Here is a 21,000-nt window from a genome sequence, read left to right on the forward strand (position 1 = left end):
AAGACACTTGCCCTTCAGACCAGACAGAAGTACAGGGTAGGAAAGTCTCAGTTATATTTATTATGGGAGGTTGAAGGAGAACTTGCAAAAGATTTACACACCTGATAAGATTCCACAAAGGGTTTAAAGAGTCCTATTAAAAACTCTAACACAGTGTTTCCTTTTTCTGTAACCAGGATGTCCCTTGTCATCACTTGTATGGCCTCACTTTTACAAAGCAAGTAACAGCCTTCTTCAAAGTCCTGGAAGGGGAGGGGAAAAGACAGAATTCATCCACAGATTTATAATTTAGGTCAATGATCCACTGCTGGGCTCAGTGTATGCAGCCACACACCCTTGAAACAAGAAAAACACCAGCTAATTCTGCAACCCTTCCCAACCCATGGTTGTGGTTGTTAGAAGCCAGAGAGCACTGTTTTGACGCTCAGAATGTTGATCCTCAAATACAGTAAACACTGAAAACCTGATTAGCCTCAGAAATCATTACCTGGGCAACAGATCTTCTTTCACTGTGTATACAGCCATACTCTCCTCACATTTAAACAAAAGTGCGTGCAGCAAGTCCGAAAAACACAGAATCATGTTATGCTCAAAATGGCTGCCCTCATTTCCTACTGAACAAAACCTGTGTCCCTCAGCATAACAGACAGACCCCAGACCCGCCTGCCAGTGTTGCTTCCACACCAGCAAGCCAGTGGCCCAGCTCTGGGGGCCCGATCCTTCACCAGCTGTCATTCCAGTAAGTTGTGCTGGAAAATGTGTCCTGATTGGTAAATTTTCTAACAGAATAGTTGGTTATTAGTTATTTTTACATTGGCTGCACTAACAGTTCAATGATTTGGTTCTTCTCACCAAATAATCCCCAAATTACTGATTAAACGTGAAGAATTAAAACCGAGTTTGTTGAACTTTAAGCGTCCACGTTTCTCTTTTGCACGTCTCTTTCTCTGCTGCACGGAGCCTTGAAGGAAGGGAAGACACACCTGTGAATCCAAGCCTAATATTTTCAGAACTCACACCACAAACACACAGCTTTTCTGCAGTTAAGGATTTACCTTTAGTGTGTTTCCTGGAAGAAAGATGAACTCATCGGAAAAAACACTGCATAGGAAGCGAAAGCAACTGTAGACATCCTCTGGAAATAAATTCATTATATAAAATTACAACTCAGCTTTTTAAACATTCAGGGAGTACCAAGAAGTCCATGATACTCCAAAATGTAGGATTTTATTTTTTTAAATTTATTCATTTTTAATTGAATAATTGCTTTACAATAGCTTTGGTTTCTGCCATGAATCAGCCATAGGTATACACGTTCTGTCCCTCTTGAAGCTCAAAATGTAGTATTTTAAAGGCATATTACTCATATACCAGGGGCAAGGAAGCTATGCTGTGTGCTTAGTTGCTCAGTTGTGTCTAACTCTGCGACCCCAAAGACTGTAGCTGGCCAGGCTCCTCTGTCCATGGGGATTCTACAGGCAAGAATACTGGAGTGGGTTGCCATGCTCTCCCTGTAGGGGATCTTCCCACCCAGGGATCGAACCCAGGTCTCCCACATTGCAGGTGGATTCTTTATCATCTGAGTCACCAGGGAAGCTCATGAATACTGGAGTGGGTAGCCTATCCCTTCTCCAGTGGACTTTCCTGACCCAGGAATAGAACTGGGGTCTCCTGCATTGCAAGCGGATTTTTTACCAGCTGAGCTACCAGGGAAGGAAGCTATAAACGATCTAAATTTTACCCACAAGTAAACTAGTCTAGTATGATTTCAATGGTTGAAGCTGGATTATAACCAGGCTTCTAATCAGTCAGTGTGGAAAAGGGCAAGTGGCCTTTGAAGCCAGGGCACGTCACTTCACCTGTGCGTGGTTTCCAAGCAGAGAAGGAAAGGAATGGCTTCCTCCATCCCCTTCCACATTAACGTCTGCCGATGTCTCCACCCCATCTTTGGCACTAGAACACACTGGCACACAACACTAGAAACTACTGTCTTACCCCTCAGATGTGTGGGTCTTCCCGGCCCATCAGCTACAGACCTTCATCTTTCTGGCATGACTTTTCTCATCAGAAAAACATACCTCCATATGGACGCAAACAGTTGCCTCCAACTTCAGGGTGTCCACACTGAAGTACTCTAGAAGACTACATACGTGCCCCTCAGCTGTGGATGAATCCCAGCGTGAGAAGCCTCCTGGAGAACTAGGATCAAGGTTTGAGTTTCCTTTGTCCTGAGCTAAGCTGTCTGACCTCTCTGCGGCCCAGTTCCCTCATTCACAAAATGACATTTCCTTCCAAGGCTAAAGGTCTGCGGCTGAGTCCAGTGTACCTCCACTCTGGCTTTTCCTTAAAATGATCTACAGAGCTTTGAATGACAAACACAAAAACCACCAATTGAATCAGAAGCCTTCGGGGAAGGAACTCAGCCTCCAAAAATTCTACAGTGCAGCCTTGTGTAGAAAACCCCTGGCCCTGACTACAGGCTTCTGTGAAAACAACGGTTTCACTTGTTATTATACTCCTCGGTGCAACCAGCACGCTCCTGTATATGAGCACGCACACACCGCTGAGACTGTTCACCCACCCCGTCTGCTTCTGTCGGCTGAGGGAAGTGACATCAGAGAAAGCGCGTCAGACCAGGCAATGGAGAGCTGTGCTCTCGTCCCATAACCTTAAGTACTCAGAAGTCTCTAGGCCTAGTGTTCCGTATTTATAAAAGGACATGTTTAGATTAGATGATTTTTTTAGGTCCTTTGCATTCCCGAGTTTTAGGCAGCTAGCCATGTATTTAGGAGGAAAAACCTGACTAGTTCTGAGTACAGGCCCTCCCCTTGCTGGTGTGGGGCTGCACGCACATGGCAGGGCATTGAAAGCTTCAAACGTTGCTCCCTACATGGGACTGAATGGCCAGGTCTCTTCCAGAATTCAAGACCACGGTACCAAAAGTTACCTTTCCTGAACCCAGGGGTCATCTGCAATGCCACAGCGACTAAGGAAGGACGGACAAAAATGTTGAGCAGCTGGTTCCTGTATGCCAAGCACATGAGGAGGGTGATATGCTGGAAAATGAGTCCATCCACCAGTTCTGAGTCTCCACACTCCACTTTCAGAATCACCCGGTCTTTGACAAGGCTGACAATGTTGGAATGCAGAAGAATGCTGGACTGGATAACTTCTTCGGGAGGTTCATTATCTACATAGGCAAGGACAATTCACTCAGGTAAATGGCAAAGAAATGGGCTGGGTCACTGCTGGGCGTCTTACCCCCAGTATGAATTAACGCTGGCGAACTGACACATTTACTGTTAAGCACAGGTACTGGTTTTAGACCTCACCAAATGAGGTCATGATACTACACGGGAAGGATATTTTAAAAGCAGTATGGCATAAATCAACTCTTTTTAAGGACATATAACATACTTTTTCATCTATCCCAAATCTGTTAGCCATTCTGAAATGCACATCAGCTCCCATTTTGAAAGCCAACACTTTCTCAAGAATCACATTTTTGTAATAGCAAGTTACATGACAAGAAAATCACGTATGTGGATCTAAGAATACTAAGACAAGAAGACATGCTAGGGACTTCCTGGGGAGGCGGGGATGGGGGGGCTCCAGTGATTAGGAACATGCCTTCTAATGGGTGGTTCTACCTTCTAACGTGGGTTCAACCCTGGTCAGGGAACTAAAATTCCACATGCTACAGGTCAGTTAAGCCTGCAGCCTCAACTAAGACCCAATGCAGACAAAAATAAATAAATGAATATTTTTTTTTTAAAAAAAGAAGATATGCTGCACACCTAAATTCCAAGATGGCAAGAATATCACTTTACAACTTTGGAGGTAAACCAAAGGGCAACCCAAACAGGCGCCCTCCAAGCTTCACGTCTCCCTGAGGACACAGGGACACCAAGGAGACTTTTCTGGTTGCCCTGTGTCAAAGGCAACTGAAGAAGTGGGTTCATAACAGTTCCTGGTACGTCAGCACCCGACACTCCACTGGCCAAGAGACAGCTGAGGAATTAGAATTATAAGCACGATAAAAGAGATGGGAGCATTTAACAATATTCTTGATAAGGGAACTCATTTTATTGTTACCCTGAGACAAAGAGCTGGCTGCTGCTACGTCACTTCAGTCGTGTCCGACTCTGTATGACCCCATAGCCAGCAGCCCACCAGGCTCCCCGTCCCTGGGATTCTTCAGGCAAGAACACTGGAGTGGGTTGCCATTTCTTTCTCCAGTGCATCAAAGTGAAAAGTGAAAGTGAAGTTGCTCAGTCGTGTCCGTCTCTTCCTGACCCCATGGACTGCAGCCTACCAGGCTCCTCCGTACATGGGATTTTCCAGGCAAGAGTACTGGAGTGGGGTGCCATTGCCTTCCCCGAAGAGCTGGCTGACAGCTGTGTAAAGGAGGCATGCTGTTCAAGCAGGACAATAGGTTCTGCTAATGCTTCATGGAAGGGACAAGTGGGAGGTGAAGTTTTTCCTTCCAGACTCAATCATATTCACTCTGGACTCATCTGCCTTGTCTCAGGCTGCTCATGGTAATGATACAGTGCATGACACTATATATACAATACAGTATGATTTGTTTTATATATAATATAATAATATGCATATCATAGCCTAGACATGAGAATGCTTAAGAATATGAAATAATCTGGGTAAAAAAGCAAAAAAGGAACCAAATACACACACCACGTTCTAAATTAGAAACTGTGTTTGATCATTTCTGGTACCTGACTTCTGGAACTTACCAACTGACTCTCACTTTGTATTAATGACAACTACAGCTGTCACGGTGGCTGCACAGGCACTTTAGCTATGGATTATCCACATATTTATCCCCTCTTGAAAAAGCAAAACATCTCAGCAAGACAGGTGCCTCCATTTTCATGTTTCTGGGTATTCCTCTCTCACGACTTTATGCCTTATATTACAATCAACATGTCCTTTGCCTCCTATCAGACCATTATAATCCTGGGGAGAGATGTATGATTCATCCTTACATCCCTACTGGTGATCAACACTCAGCTGATCAGCACTCCTGTGAGTAGTCCCTCCAGGCCTCTGTCGGCCATGCCGCCCTCTGCAGCTGCCTGGCTCTGCTGCCTGAGTTCTCATCTCTGAATGGCAGCCTTCCTGCTTGTCTCCCTGACTCCGGTCTCTCCCCGTTGGGGTAGTCCATCTTTAAACTGAAATCCGGCTACTTCCTAAGGCCAATCCGCCATACCTCCCTGCCTAAATCCACGGCTGCATTCTGCGACGTCAAGCTCTAGTCCAGACTCCAAGGCAGCAGGCCTCTGGGACCCAGCCTTTGTCCGCAGTCCACCTCCGTCTCGCCTTCCCCAAAGCCAGTGTTCTATCGACGCCCGTCACCAGCGGGTCAAGAGACGCCCAGCGCCGTCGCCCCCTCACTGCCTGTTCCTGCTCCCTGCACTGGCCTTGCTCTTCCCCAGCTGTCTTCCTGAGGGGCTCCTACTGCCCTTCAAGGCTGGTTCACAAGTTGCACCTTCCTGAGCGAGCGCCCTTTCCCAAGCATTACTCTCAGTAACCCTCAGCAGTCTGCCCATAGCTCTCTGTCTTTATTTCAACCAACTACTAGTCTGTACATCACCACCCATCCTGCCTTCTATCCAGAACAGGGTTTACATCTTGTTCATCTTTGTACCCCTGGTACTTCCCAGGTTTAATGAGTGAACAGTAAGTATCTGACTATATATAATTATATGGTCTTAAAAGACAGCATTCTGGGACCTCCCTAGAGGTCCAGTGGTTAAAACTCTACGTTTCCAATGCGGGGGCACAGGTTTGATCCTTGGTTGGGGAACTAAGATCCTGTATGTTATCGGTTGTGCCCCCCTTGAAAGACTGCATTTTCAATTGCAGTCTCTACAATTTTCAATCAAAGGGCTTGAAAGTAACTTAAGCTAACTACTGTCATATATATTCCAAACTCCGAGCATAGCAGTCACAACTTCAATTAGGTTTTCAAAGCTGTTATTATCAGAGAATTGTATACAGTTCTGCAAGACTAGCCCTTTAATCCTTACAATCCAGTAAGGCAAAGGGTTGCAAATATGTGGCAGAAAGAGGTGGGTGTAGCAGGAAGAATATGTGGAGTACAAAGAGTCATTATTTATTTCCCACTCTGCTAGATACAAAGGAGGGTGTTCTAGTCCTCTATCTACTTGGAGTCGCACAGTGAGACATGACATATAGACAATTATTCTCAAGTAATCAACAAGCTATGGTCAATGTCCTATAGCATAAAAACAGACTTAGCTTTCTTTCTCTGAGCAATGCTTTGCTCAAAGTCCTATATGGGTTTTTTCATGTTTAGGCTACAAGTTTCCCAAATTTAATAAATAAAAAAAGCAACCATTCTCACCACATATGTCCCACATACATACCAGGCCAAGTAAGAAACCCCCCAAAGGCCTGGGTTAAGCCTTTCAGCCATAAAGTTTTTTCCAACAGGGCATCAAAGTCCATGGATGGCCGGTTCTGAAGCAGGACAGCGACTATTAGTGGCCACGGGCTCAGGACCAGGTTTTGAATTTGGAGAAGCTCCATTCTGTAGGCAACTTCAGTGACAAAGGTGTGCATCTCCTCCGACTGTTTCAGAGGAATATATCTAAAAGGAAGAATACAGAACAAGCAATCACAGTTCTGCCACTTAGACAACGTGAGAGGAGAAGAGAATGGGAGAAGACAGACCCTCTAGAGCATTCTCATGCTTTATGCCAACTGAATTCTCTCGGGTCACACTGAAAAAATATACCTGCACTTTACTAAAGTATCTGTTTGCCTTGAGAGTATGCTCTTGACAGGTGATTAAAAATACTCAAGCTAACAGGGTTCTATTATCCCTGGTTTCAGGCCAAAACAAACAAACACTTCTGTGCTTTGTAAATGGGATAGATCAGTTCTTTTGTGAAAACTAATGCCTCCTCCAGTGGACTGTTTGCCTCGTTCATAGTATTTTGAATGTGTCTCTTGTAGAACATACCGATCAGGTTATGATAGGTGTATGTTCTGTTGACAACTGCTCATGTCTGCATTGCCAGGCTGTACAGTGGGCCTGACTGCCACACCGTCCTTCTGAGAAGTTTCAGGGCACCTGACCGGTGTTGTCAGGGTCCTCACCTGACACACTCCTCATGCCTGGATCACTAAACACTGCATTGGATGATATCAGGAACCTACTCAGCTGGTTGGACCAAGGATATGCGTATGACCTGACAGCAGTCACATAATAACCCACAAAGTAATGTGAAAGCTGCAGCCAGTGAGAACTCCCTGCTAATGGATACAACTGGCCAATTTCAGACGGAAAGAGTGAAAGCTTGTGGCTACAAAAAGCTAACTATCTGCTTCTGACAGCTAATGAAGCTGGAGCTGCTGTGGGACCACTGGCACTGCAGATAAATCATGAGCGATGCTGCAGCCACGTGAGGCCTGGCTGAGCAGGCAGTCTGTCTCCTTTACTCCCGCAGGTGTACTTCTCTGCATTAAGAACCAACCCCCCCCCCGCCCCCCCGCCCCCCCCGCCAAACATGTGTTTATAGCTGCAACCTGAGAGAACCTGTTTCCTTGCTCATAAAACTGTAACCTTCTTGAGAGCAGGGACTCACTCCCATTCACTATTACTAAACAGTCCTTTCCAGGATCAAAAAAGAAATACTGACTGGCCTACCAGAAGTGCTCAACAATTCCCATATATGTGCTTGTTAACACACTTTTCTTGTTTGTGCTTTTAAGTTTGTAGGTTACTGGGGAGGGAGCTGGGGAGAAGGAATCAGAAGAAACATCTGTCACTTTGAGAGTGGGCAATGGGGCCCTGTGTTTGTTTCAGCACTGTCTGGCTTGGCATATACACACTGCAGCTAACTGTCTAGAAGACACATTAATTGAAGCTTTCTCTTCTCCAGGGTATCATCTCAGAAAAGCAAGTTTCAGTTCTGCAAGTGGTCAACTCAAGAATTACAATTTACACTTTTAGATTTTCATCTTTGTTTCTATGTCAGTTATGAAAACACAGGCCTTGCACCTGGGAACCAAGTTATACGGGCTCCGACCCATCCTCCCAGCGGCCAGAGATCGAAGCGACACAGGGTCTCCAAAGTACACATGAATGTTTCCAAACTTCTCAGAGAGGATTCTCCTGGCTTTCAACAATCCCTACGAGTGTCACAACAGGGGGGAAAAATAGGAATAAATCCAGAAATTAGTTGACGTATAAACTAGCATTTTCTATAAATTCCAGTAAAGTTAAGCTTGGCTATCAAGCTTTACGTACAGTTGTAGACTCTTTCGGCTTAGGAACCCCTAGAAGCTCATATGCATACAGAGTTTCTTCCAATATCCTATCGTAACTGATGCTGATTGGAACAAGGTAGGTATCAAAAACTTCTCTTTTAAAAAATGGTTCCATGACAATATTCAGAAGACCTAGAAACACAGGGAGAAAGAGTTTTTCATACATATTGAAAAGGAGAGCAAACAAGGGTGTGGGAAGATACTAACAGTATACATTATATACCAAGCCCATAAATATAATATAGACTGTTGCACTTATAAAGAAACAAACTGCACTTACAAGGTAAAGAATATCTTGGAAAAAAAAAAAAAAGGCAAGTATCACGTTCTATTAAGCAGCTATGATGACACCACACCTGAAGCCTGTGGGTTTGTATTTTTCCTTCAATCTGTAAGGAACCTACCAAATTTTGGAGTCAATGTCTTGGCAGAGCGGCTTCTTGTCCCTTCGAGGAAAAATTCAACAGGAGCATAACCATTCTTTAAAGAGAAAACACAAACAAACAAAACAAAACACAAAACCCGTTGCCTACTCTCAAAGTGATAAATGCTTCTTTTGATTCCTTTTCCCGAGTTCCCTCCCCAGCCCTCTGAGCAAACACTGCTCGCAGTGAAACTTAAACAAGGGAGCCACGCAGAGTAAACAGATTGCTGAGGTTATGTACATTCCTCGAGGGGAAAGAAACAGCTAAGTGGTCCACTCAGAAGTTAAGAATTTAAATAAGACCTTACAGCAAACGTCAGTGAAAAGAAAGCACAGCTTGAAAGCACTGGGTAGTTATCTGCATTTACCCGTAACATGGTTTTCACATATTCGGAGAACACGGCCCAGTAGAGCTTGTTGCCGCCAAAGGTACGCCGCATGAAGAAAGCCCCTGACATCCGCAGCAGCTCACCGATCATCTTCATTCCCAGGAAGTCTACCAAAGAAAGGCTGGTTAATATTTATCCAGAGTGCAACTTCCTCTAAATATCTCAAACAAATTCTATTAAGATAGGTTTTAGCTATGTAAGACACTCCTCATCTTAAGAAGAAACATCTAATGGGATTATGGGAAAGAATGGCCTTGGTGGGCAGGTGCTGGTAGGGGGGTTACCTCGCGCACCCTCCTTCCCATGCACCTCTGCATCTACAACCAGACCAGCTAGAGACAGGGGCAGCAGCCTCAACTGTGGCATCGCGCCAACCGTTTTGGTCAGCACTGCTGCTGACCTCAGTGGCGTGAGTGAGTGCTCAGTAGTTTGTGTCCCCCTCTTTAAGACTGCACCTGGCCAGGCTCCTCTCCCCATGGGATTCTCCAGGAAAGAATACTGGAGCGGGACGCCATGCCCTCCTCCAGGGGATCAAGCCGGCATCTCCTGCGCTTCCTGCACTGACAGGCAGATTCTTTACCCACTGAGCCACCTGGGAAGCCTGGCCTTGAGGGCACGTCACCACATCCTTCATGCTCTGGGCGGGGAGGCCAAACTAGCTCACTCTCTCCTTTCCTTTCAACCCATCAGGTAAAAATATCGATATTCTTTTAGAAGCACAGATTGAAAAAGAAAAGTCAACAATGAAAAGAAAGAGTTCACTATCAGTTTTTAAAAAGTTCTTTTCATTTTTTCCTAATTTTCAAATGACTTGTCCACTCGTCTGTATAGATGGAAATACTTTTAGAGTGCTGAGGTTCCTGGCAGTTTTTATTTTACTGTTAGCACTCGGTTGTGCCTGACTCTTTGCGACCTCGTGGACTGTCGCTCACCAGACTCCTCCGTCCACGGAATTTTCCAGGCAAGAATACTGGAGTGGGTTGCCATTTCCTCTTCCAGGGGATCATCCCAGCTCAGGGATCAAACTCATATCTCTTTAGTCTCCTCCTTTGGCAGGCAGATTCTTGACCACTGAGCCACCGGGGCTTATTAACAACGGTGTTTATTAAATCCAGGTGGCTCAGGTGGTAAAGAATCTGCCTGCAATGCAGGAGACCCAGGTTTGATCCCTGGGTCAGGAAGATCCCCTGGAGAAGGAAATAGCAAACCACTCCTCCAGTATTTCTGTCTGGAGAATCCTAGGGACAGAGAAGCCTGGTGGGCTACGGTCCATGGGGTCACAAAGAGTCAGACATGACTGAGCATGCGCATACATGGCTGAATCCCAGCTTTCCTGGCTACCTATAAGGGAGATAAAAACAATTTCTTCGCGTTGGTAATCCTACTTCTTGGAATCAATTCTACAGAAATAAAAGCACTAATACGAAAATATACTGAAAAGTTGTTACAGCAAAGCTACTACACTATGATACATATACACTGCTGGATATTATGCAGCAATAAAAGCCTTAGACATGAAGTTAGAGTCTTTCCAGAAAAGTCACACCATATACAAAGATTAAACCAAAACACATCAAGGGCCTAAATACAAAACCTCAATCTACAGAACTTTTAGAAGAAAATATAGGGGGACAGCCTTATAACATTGGATTTGACAATGATTTCTTAGATATGAGACCAAAAGCACAAAAAATAAAAGAAACAACAGACAAATTGGACTACAGTTGTCCTTGGGTTGGGAGAAGTCCATGGGGGACTGGTTCTGGGACTCTCTGTGGGTACCAAAACACTTGGATGCTCAAGTCCCTTATATAAAAGGGCAGAGTATTTGCATACAACCTAGCACACCTTTGTACACTTTAAATCAGCTCCAGATTACTTATAATTCTTAATACAACTGCTTGTAAATAGCTGTAAGTATACTGTAAAAGTGAAGTCACTCAGTTGTGTCTGACTCTTTTTGAGACCCGTGGACTGTAGCCCACCAAGCTCCTCCGTCCATGGGATTCTCCAGGCAAGAACACTGGAGTGGATTGCCATTTCCTTCTCCAAGGGATCTTCCCGACGACCCAGGGATCGAACCCAGGTCTCCCACATTGCAGGTAGACACTTTAACCTCTGCACCACCTGTAAATGCTATGCAAATAGTTTCCTGTGACTGGCAAGTTCAATTATTGCTTTTTGGAACTTTCTGGAGTTTTTATTCCAAATATTCTTGATCTGTGGCTGGTTAAATTCACGGATACAGAACTTGTGGCAACAGACTACTGACTGTAAATCAAAATGAAAAACTTCCACTCATCAAAGGATACAATCAACAGAGTGAAAAGGGATAAAATATTTACAATCATATTTGATACAGAATATATAAAGAACTCCTACAACTCATCAACAAAGAAAACAGACAATCCAAAGGACTTAAAATACTCCTCTGAAGAGGATACAGAACTGGCCAAAAAGCATATGAAAAGATGCTTAACATAACTAATCGCCCGGAAATACAAATACTCATGATGAGACATCACTTCAAACCCATTATGAAGACTATTATTAACAACAAAACAAAAAAAATCTAAAAAACCGTAAAATAATAAGCGTTGGTTGAATGTGGAGAAATTGAATCTGCATGCACTGTTGGGGTGCAGCCAACACCCTACGGTGTCTTCCTTAGAAAACAAAATGGCAGTTCCTCAAAAAATTAAAAATAAAATTACCATCCAATCCAGCAATTCTACTTCTGGGTATATACCTGGAAGAACTGAAAGCAGAGAATCAAACAGGTATTTATCCATCTACACTCACTGCAGCACTATTCACAACAGCCACAAAGTGGAAGCATCCCAAGTATCCAGGGATAGATGAATGAATAAACAAAATATGGTATATACAAACAGTGGGAGACAGTGAAGGACAGGGAAGCCTGGCATGCTGTAGTCCATGGGGTTGCAAAGAGTCAGACACGACTTAGCAACTGAACAACAATACACGGGAGTATTATACAGCCTTAAAAAAAAAAGAAAATTCTGATAGACACTACAATATGGATGAACCCTGAGGACACTATGCTGTGTGAAGTAGGCTGTTGTGTACTTCCACTTGCAGAAGGTAATGGATAGTCAAATTTGCAGAGATAGAAAGCATTAACAGAACAGTGGCTGCCAGGGGCTGCAGGGAGAATAGAATGAGAGGTTAAGTGCTAAATGAAGACAGAATTTCATTTTTGCAAGATGAGAAGACTTCAGTGGATAGACTGCAGTACAACAGTGTGAACTTTATGTCACTGAACTGTGCACTGAAAAATGATGAAGATGGCAAACTTTATGCTTTGTGCATTTTAACACAATTGAAAACTAGTAAAAAGAGTTTAGACCTATTTTTTTTGTTTAGATTTAAAATATTTTTTATTTTATGGCTGCACTGCACAGCATGTGGGATCTTAGTTCCCTGACCAGGGACTGAACCCGCATCGCCTGCATTAGAAATGTGAAGTCTTAATCAACAGATCGCCATGGAAGTCCCTTTAGATTTTTAAATTTTTTTTTACTTTTCAAAAAAAGTTTAGATCTATTTATTGACCTATAGAGATGGCCACTGATGCACTTTCAAATTAAAAAAAAACCCAGTAGGGTAGTCTAATCTCCTTTTTCAACCTCAACCAAAAGCCCTATGTGCACACAAGCTTGCTTATGTCTGTTCAGGCCAGTAGAGCACAATACAGAGGACACAATCCAATGATCACACCTGGAATTGGAGGGAAGGAGGAGAGGCTGTTATATTTTCATCATTTTCTTCAACTTCCTTAGAATTGTTAAAATCATTCCAGTGAAAGCTTTAATTTTTATAACAACAAAAAGAAAGGAAAGTAGAGGACCGAAGCGTACCCATTCCTGCCGCTATGACCGGCACAGGTAAGTCATAGTTGTACAAAAGGAAAGACAGCATCAGAAAGTCGATGTAGCTCCGGTGGCTGGGCAGCAGGACAACTGGATGCTCCTGGATGGCTCGCTGGAGCTTTAAGACAAAGGTTACACTTGGAACACTTTCAGCTTTCACGCTTATTAAAACTGAATCTTAAATCAGAAAGTGGAAGAATGTGCTACAGGGAGAACACTAACACTGGTTTTCTGCCTCTCTGATCCCATACACAAAACTTATTTCTGAGTTCTAGCTAAATAATCTCACAATAATGCAAGAATATTAAAAATTTTAAATTTGCAGATCATAATAATAGTCATGGTGACGATCACTAACACATATTAGTTGAGCAGCAATTAAGCATTTTACATGCATTGTTTAATATCACACACATATTTGTAAATAAGGCTTAAGCCTATTCAGCTTCCTTGGTTGTGACATAGTCATGCCACTGATGTTCGCTGGGAACTGGGAATGAATCTGAAGTCAGTCTGAGTTAAGAAGCCAACAATTAGCTGCTGTACTAGACTGGCTGGTGGACTGTAGGAAGAGAGAGCAAGAATTCTCTCTCAGAGATTAAAAAAAAAAACTACACATTGTTAGGACCAGGAAAAGGAATGGTACTTTTCTATTTATACACTAGACTCAGGGAGAGTGGATGCCCAGTAGTAGGGACAAATGAAACGAACTTCCCAATACATTTCTCAGGTTAGCAACCTCAAACATACCCAGTGTGTCCACATACCGTCTGTTTTTCTGAACTCTAAGTACACAATCAACTGAGGTAAGGTAGTCTGTAGTCAGTTAGGATCTAGCCAGCAACACTCCCTGCCTCTAGCACTGTACCAAACACCCTCCCGCAGAGATCCAAATAGTAGGTCAGCAAGTTGGAAATTAGTCATAGGAGGAAAAGGAGAAATACTTGGAAGCCAAGTAGATGACTGAATAAAAACACAGCATTAAAAGGCATGAGCAGGAAGGCCAATGAAGGTAAGAGCTTCCAAGTAAATTTTTAAAAATGTATTAATAATAAATAGAAAAAATAATCATCATAGAGAAAGCTCTTATTTCCAGAAAAAAAGTATTAAAAGACAGGAGTGATGGAATTAGAAAAACCAGCATTTGGCAATCAGAAGAGTAATAACTGCATTCAAGAAAAAATCATCAGTGGGTATAAAAACTAACAGAGCAAAGTATGATGAAAAACAGGACTCTGAAGCACTCCCCAAGATGTGTATTAATTACAAGGGGACAGAGAGTAACTCTACAGTGGAGAAACACGGCAGAGAGCGACTGATGAATGTGAGCATCACCAGGGACCGGCAGACAGAGGCCACCCGCTCACAGGCCGACACACGGAGGACACGGCCTTAGCCTGAGTGAGGACACAGCTCCGATCCAGAGCAAGGGGCAGCAGAAAACACCTGGTCTGTTTCCTTCAAAAGCAGTTTCATGAAACACAAACAAAGACTAAGGGATTGTTCTAGATTAAAAGACTCCAAAGAGAGATGGACGCTGACTGTGACGTGTGACGTAGGACTTTCCCTGCCTGTGTGTGACAGAGCTGGGGCAGCTGGTGAAGCATGAAAAGACCTGTGTTACCAGCACTGTGTCAGTGTTAATTTGCTTCTTTTGATAATTATACCACAAGAGAATGTCTTTTTTTATAGGAAAAACACGCCAGAAAGGTGTGTGAGTCACAGGAAAATGCTGTAAACTTCAGTGAAACAGGTACAGAAACTCTCTTAGTACTCCACGAGCATCTGACATCAGCTTAGTCTGTCAAGTCTGTGCATAAGTGACTAAGTCGGTTTGTCTGAAGCCTGCAGGTCTGAAGGGGAGAGGGAGAAACACCCAGCAGAGAGGCAGAGCTGCCTTCTGCTCAGGCTGGACGCCGCTTGATAACCAGCAGCTGCTCATCCAGTGCACACTGAGATGCCTCTGAGTTGAGGAAACTGTGAGGGGTTGAAGAAGAGATTGTTTTTTAACAAGCAATACTCACTTTCTGAATCCCTTCTTCATTTACACGCACTTTTGAGAAAATCTGTTTAAATATTTTACTCAGGGCAAAGGCGAAAAACCGAATGGCTCCTAGACGCAGCTTGTGGCTCATTTCATCCAGGATCTCACAGGCTTCCTCTCGGAGGACCTCGACAGGTTGAAGGGATTCCTTGGAAAGCTAAAAGGGAAGGCAGGGATAAATTTCTGGGGAAAAGTAAAAAGTCCAAATTCTTTTTGCTCAAATCAGCAGGACCAGTTCCAAATGGACTAATGTTATATAAATCACAAATGGCATATTTTCTTCTTAATTTAAATGGATATGATTTAAGCTTATATCCAAATTCTCTAAGTTGCTGCTCAAAATCTAGTGTCTGAGCATATACTTTGAGAGTAGTTACTTTCAGTAGATTACTGTACCTCTTCATCTAATTGCTTAGTGCTATTACAAGGTAACAACATACAAGGGGAAAATATAAGATTCTATTGAAATAACCACTCACTGTATCACATATGCAGGTCACTGGTACAAAAATCTCTGAACTATCAAAGGATAATCAGTGAAACTCATGACCTCACAATGGAACGCTCTTCATTCATACGGCATGCCACATCTTTCTGTACAGAGAACAAAATGCTGGCTGTGTGCGGGGACTGCCAAGTGCCTGGAGACGAACAAGTCACAGCTTCTGTCCTCAAAGAAGCCTAATCTGTTCCTTTAACTCCCCCCTAAAAGAGCACTTTGAAAAGGATTGAACTCTATGTAATAAATAATATGTGTTCTTACTAAAGGAGAAAGCTCTTAGAGATGAGGATGGGACGTGAGAGCCCCAGTCTCCCCGTCACACGCAGTGAAGGTGTTACACTTTTTGAAAAAGCTGAGGGGAATTTAACACACAAACTGCCACATCAAAGGGAAGAAGTCAGTGGCACTTAGTACTTTCACAAATGTATAACTATCCTCTACTTAGCTCCATATCTCAGCTTTTCTCTAACATTTTAAGATTTTTTTAAAAATATGGACCATTTTCAAAGTCTTCATCAATTTGTTACAATATTACTTTTGTTTTATGTTCTGGTTTTTGGCTGTGAGGCATGTGGGATCTTAAGTCCGCAACCAGGGACTGTAGCCCCAGCACTGGATGGCAGAGTCTTCAGCACTGGATCGCCAGCAAGTCCCTGTATCTGAGCTTTTGAGGAGCCAGTTCAACAGGCCCAAGACTGTGGGACCAAGATAAACTGCTTCCTCTTAACCGGTACTCCCTTATTTTACTCAGAGGTTATCCTTATACTCAGAAAAGTGATGAAGCAAGAAAGGGTTAGTGACATGATCAGAACAGAACCGACGCTGAATATAAACAGGCCGGAGACTGAGCGAACAGGAGGTGGGAGAGTGAAGACAGTGGCCGTAGAGCGAGCAACTGAAAAGTCTCAACGAGGAGCTCAGCGAGGACAACAGACAGCAAAAGTGTTTCCAAACCTGGAAAAGCCTTTACATCATCACTGCATTGGAAAAACTATGATAAAACATGATAACATGGAATTCACCATTTTAACGATTTTTAAGTGTAAAGTTTGGTGGCATTGGACCTGTTGTCAGATTAAGGGAAGAATCAACAGAGAAAGAAAGGCTGAAGACAGAGACAGGGAGAGGCTTCTGCTACAAGTCTCACAAGAGATTAGCGTGTGCTCATCACAGGCCTTGTCACCGAGCCCAGACTAAAGCACACACGGAGAGGGTGCAATACAGATACACCTGAAGGTAACGAACAGGAACTTGAGGAAAATAATTTCTAATCTTTCCATTATTCCAAAGTAAAAACATGATTGTTTGCTAATGGCAAGAGGGTAGAGCCTAATAAGAGCTTAAGCTTTGGCAGATTTAGGGGACGGGAAGGGACTGATGTAAGAAGGGGTCTCAAGTCTGGAGATCACTGATGTGCACAGCTCTGCCCGTCCTCCCACGGCAGCCCGGTACCTGGAAGCGTGAACAGAGAGCTACGCTGACACAGAGCCTGGGCAGTCTGGAAGGTAGACTGCGGTACATGAGGATTAAACTTACTGGTGACATGATTAAGCAAGTAATCCTGGCAACGGCTAGTTAGGAAGAGAGGACGGAAAGGCAGAATTAGAAAAAGGGGAAAAAGGAGGACTCAAGGATTCGGTGGGAACGGATTTCAGGAAATGAGCCTAGGAAAGGGACTACACTTGGAAAACTATCAAGATAGTTCAGACCAGAGACAGAAGAGCCCCAAACACAGGTAAGAATGGGTGCTGAAGACAAGGGTAAGGGCAGAGTGCCGCTCAGGTTCAGGCAAAAGAATGGGCAGTAGGGCCATCCTCTCAATAGAGAGTGCAGACAGGGACACTGCAGGGGTTAAGAAGGCAGATATGCTGATTCTGAGGTATTTGTGAGACACAGAAATTAGATATCCAGCAGGGAATAGGGCTGTCAGAGATTAAATTCTGAATGCCAATTATCTAGCCCAGGGTAGAGGTATCGTTTGGATATCATCAGACTATAGATGAACACTGAAATGATGAGAAGGGATAAAATCGATCAGGGACACTATAGAGAGGAAGAGAAAGAGGCTGTTAAGATCCAATCCTGAGAAACGCTGGCAGATGTAGAAACACGTAAAATGGATTAACAAGAGGGTGCGAGAAGAGAACCATCTGTGTGATGTCACAGACGTCCAGGTAAGACAGCCTGAAGCAGGCAGTGTCCAGCAACGACACAGCAATAACGGACAAAGTGGGGACTGAACGGGTCCCTGGGATCGGGTTACTTGGAGACCCACGGTAACTTTTACTGGATGAATTTCAGCAAATGAACTTCTGAAATTGGGATGTGAGGAGGGCATCCGGTCCCATCACTTCATGGCAAATAGATGGGGAAACAATGGAAACAGTGTCAGACTTTATTTTGGGGGGCTCTGAAATCACTACAGATGATGACTGCAGCCATGAAATTAAAAGACTCTTGCTCCTTGGGAGAAAAGTTATGACCAATCTAGACAACATATTAAAAAGCAGAGACATTACTTTCCCAACAAAGGTCCATCTCGTCAAAGCTATGGTTTTTCCAGTAGTCATGTATGGATGTGAGAGTTGGACTATAAAGAAAGCTGAGCACCAAAGAATTGATGCTTTTGAACTGTGGTGTTGGAGAAGACTCTTGTGAGTCCCTTGGACTGCAAGGAGATCCAACCAGTCCATCCTAAAGGAAATCAATCGTGAATATTCATTGGAAGGACTGATGTTGAAGCTGAAACTCCAATACTTTGGCCACCTGAAGCAAAGAACTAACTCATTGGAAAAGACCCTGATGCTGGGAAAAACTGGTGGCAGGAAGAGAAGGGGACAACAGAGGATGGGATGGTTGGATGGCTTCACCAACTTGATGGACACGAGTTTGAGTAAGCTCCGGGAGTTGGTGATGGACAGGGAAGCCTGGCGTGCCTCAGTCCATGAGGTCACAAAGAGTCAGACACAACTGAGTGACTGAACTGAACTGAAGAGGGCAGCCTATACTTCTAAGGAGTCAGGATAAGAAGGGAAAGAGAACTAGAGATTTAAAAGAAAGAATACAAGGCCTGGAGGGGACCTTCCTCCAGATAGGAAATGTACATGCCAGTTTGAGCCAGCAAAGAACGCTGGGCAGTAGGAAAGACAAGACACCTGGAGACAGGAAGGATGTGAACAGATGAAGAACACAAGTTCTTGTTCAGGAGGAATGACTTCTTCAAGGCACTGGAGGAAACCAGAGAAGCAGAGAATGACCTGGTCTCTTATTCTGTGCAGCTGGGCTTCTCATCTGCCCAACAGATATGCCGTCCCGACAGATCCCTCTTCCTGGAAACCTAAAAGAAGCTAGTCTTCCAACTGCTTGCGCCCAGTGCTGTCCCTCTTCAGTCTATTCTCCATCTCACAAACCTGAATGGCCTCTTAAATGCAGACGTGGTCACTTCATGCTACTGCACTCTGTGAGATAAAGGGAGCCTGAGGTGGAGAAGTGGCAGCAGAGACGGAAAGAAAATAGACAAGTGCTATTTTTAGGAGAGTACCTCACTGTTAGGAGAGCACTTCAGCAGCCCTCAGTGACTGACAGCATATGAGAGGGAAGTAAGAAGTGGAAGATGGCATCCAGATTTTTGGTTTGAGCAACTAACACATAGTGGGGAGCATTCTTGGAGACAGGGTCATCTGGGGTGGGGGATGGGGGGGAGCATATCCATGGCATGAGGGCGAGGTGAATCAAAGACTTTGATTTTTACATCTTGAATATGAGGTGCTTTTGGAACTTCCAAGAGGATATCCAATAAACTACAAAAATACACATACGAAACTCCAAAGAGATCCAGGCTGAAGCAATAGATACTAATTATCTATATTATTTATAATATACTATTTTTATACAGTAATATTATAATCAAGATTGCTAGCTAGGAAAAATATCAATAACCTCAAATACACAGATGACACCTCCCTTTTGGCAGAAAGAAAAGAAAAACTAAAGAGCCTCTTAATGAAAGTGAAAGAGGAGAGTGAAAAAGTAGGCTTAAAAGTCAACACTCAGAAAACTAAGATCATGGCATCCAGTCCTATCACTTCATGACAAATAGATGGGGAAACAATGGAAACAGTGACAAACTTTATTTTGGGGGGCTCCAAAATCACTGCAGATGGTGACTGCAGCCATGAAATTAAAAGATGCTTGCTTCTTGGAAGAAAAGCCATGACCAACTTAGACAGCATATTAAAAAGCAGAGACATTACTATAGTGACAAAGGTCTGTCTAGACAAAGCTATGGTTTTTCCAGTAGTCATGTACGGTTGGGAGAGTCGGACTATAAAGAAAGCTGAGTACCAAAGAACTGATGCTTTTGAACTGTGGTAGTGGAGAATACTCTTGCGAGTCCCTTGGACTGCAAGGAGATCCAACCAGTCAATCCTAAAGGAAATCAGTCCTGAATATTCATTGGAAGGATTGATGCTGAAGCTGAAGCTCCAATACTTTGGCCACCTGGTGTGAAGAACTGATTCACTGGAAAAACCCTGATGCTGGGAAAGATGGAAGGCAGGACGAGAAGGGGATGACAGAGGATGATATGGTTCGATGGTATCACTGACACAACAGACATGAGTTTGAGTAAGCTCTGGAAGTCGGTGATGGACAGGGAAGCCTGGCGTGCTGCAGTCCACGGGGTCGCAAAGAGAAGGACACGACTGAGCAACTAAGCTGAACCGAATATTACGATATGGAGACATTAGTACCAGGAAGGTACTTAGAATTCTGGCAATAAATAAAACTGCCCAGCGAATGAGTAGAATAAGGGGAGAAAACAAAATCTTGATGAACAGCAGTATTTAAAGAGGTAGGTTAAAAAAAAGAAGCCCGTAAAGACAACCGAGGAATAATAAACAGATGTGGTGGGCAAGCGGAAGAGTAAGGTGTCATGGAAAGGAAGGAGAAGGCACGTGCCAAAAGTGAGCCAGGACTTGAACTAGGTTGGTTTTAGTCACAAGGAAGGAGTCATTCACAGCCTTGGGAAGAACTACAACAAGGGGTTGGAAGCCAGTCCATGGAAACCAGCCGACTTCTTCAAAGGGGAGAGAGGTGGGAAAGGAAGGGAGGGGTACTGAGGAGAGGAGGAACGTGGTCAAAGGGGGTCTATTTAAGCTGGAAGAGCAGTGAGCATATTAAGCGCTGATGGTGAAGAGCTGATAAAGAGGAAGAAGCTGAGGCATCTGACTGGACAGGCAAGAGAGCCAAGTCCCTGAGGATGAGGAGGAGGGGAGAGGAGGGATCCAGAGCGAAGGAGTGGGGTAGGGACTAAACTCAAACAGAAGGGGCTCCATTTAAGAAAATGATGTGCATTAGGCGCAGGTAAATTAGAAGCCTGATCACAGCAAGCTCAAAGAGTTCTCACGTAATGGCTTAAATTGTTTTTG

General features: G+C 43.8%; 1 protein-coding gene across 1 annotated transcript in view; it reads right to left on the reverse strand.

Annotated features, from left to right (window-relative positions):
• The window catches only part of GNPAT (glyceronephosphate O-acyltransferase), a 37,147-nt gene that overhangs the window by 4,672 nt on the left and 11,475 nt on the right, over positions 1–21,000 (reverse strand). The window contains exons 3-12 of the mRNA XM_005699006.3: positions 15,050–15,226; positions 13,014–13,143; positions 9,112–9,239; positions 8,724–8,799; positions 8,300–8,451; positions 8,051–8,181; positions 6,411–6,634; positions 2,948–3,190; positions 1,056–1,135; positions 102–242 (exon numbers count right to left, since the gene is read on the reverse strand). Coding sequence (XP_005699063.2) covers positions 102–242; positions 1,056–1,135; positions 2,948–3,190; positions 6,411–6,634; positions 8,051–8,181; positions 8,300–8,451; positions 8,724–8,799; positions 9,112–9,239; positions 13,014–13,143; positions 15,050–15,226 — 1,482 coding nt within the window. The remainder of the gene's footprint in view (positions 1–101; positions 243–1,055; positions 1,136–2,947; positions 3,191–6,410; positions 6,635–8,050; positions 8,182–8,299; positions 8,452–8,723; positions 8,800–9,111; positions 9,240–13,013; positions 13,144–15,049; positions 15,227–21,000) is intronic.

Source organism: Capra hircus, chromosome 28 (genome assembly GCF_001704415.2).
Source record: "Capra hircus breed San Clemente chromosome 28, ASM170441v1, whole genome shotgun sequence".
In the NCBI taxonomy this organism is placed as follows: Eukaryota; Metazoa; Chordata; class Mammalia; order Artiodactyla; family Bovidae; genus Capra; species Capra hircus.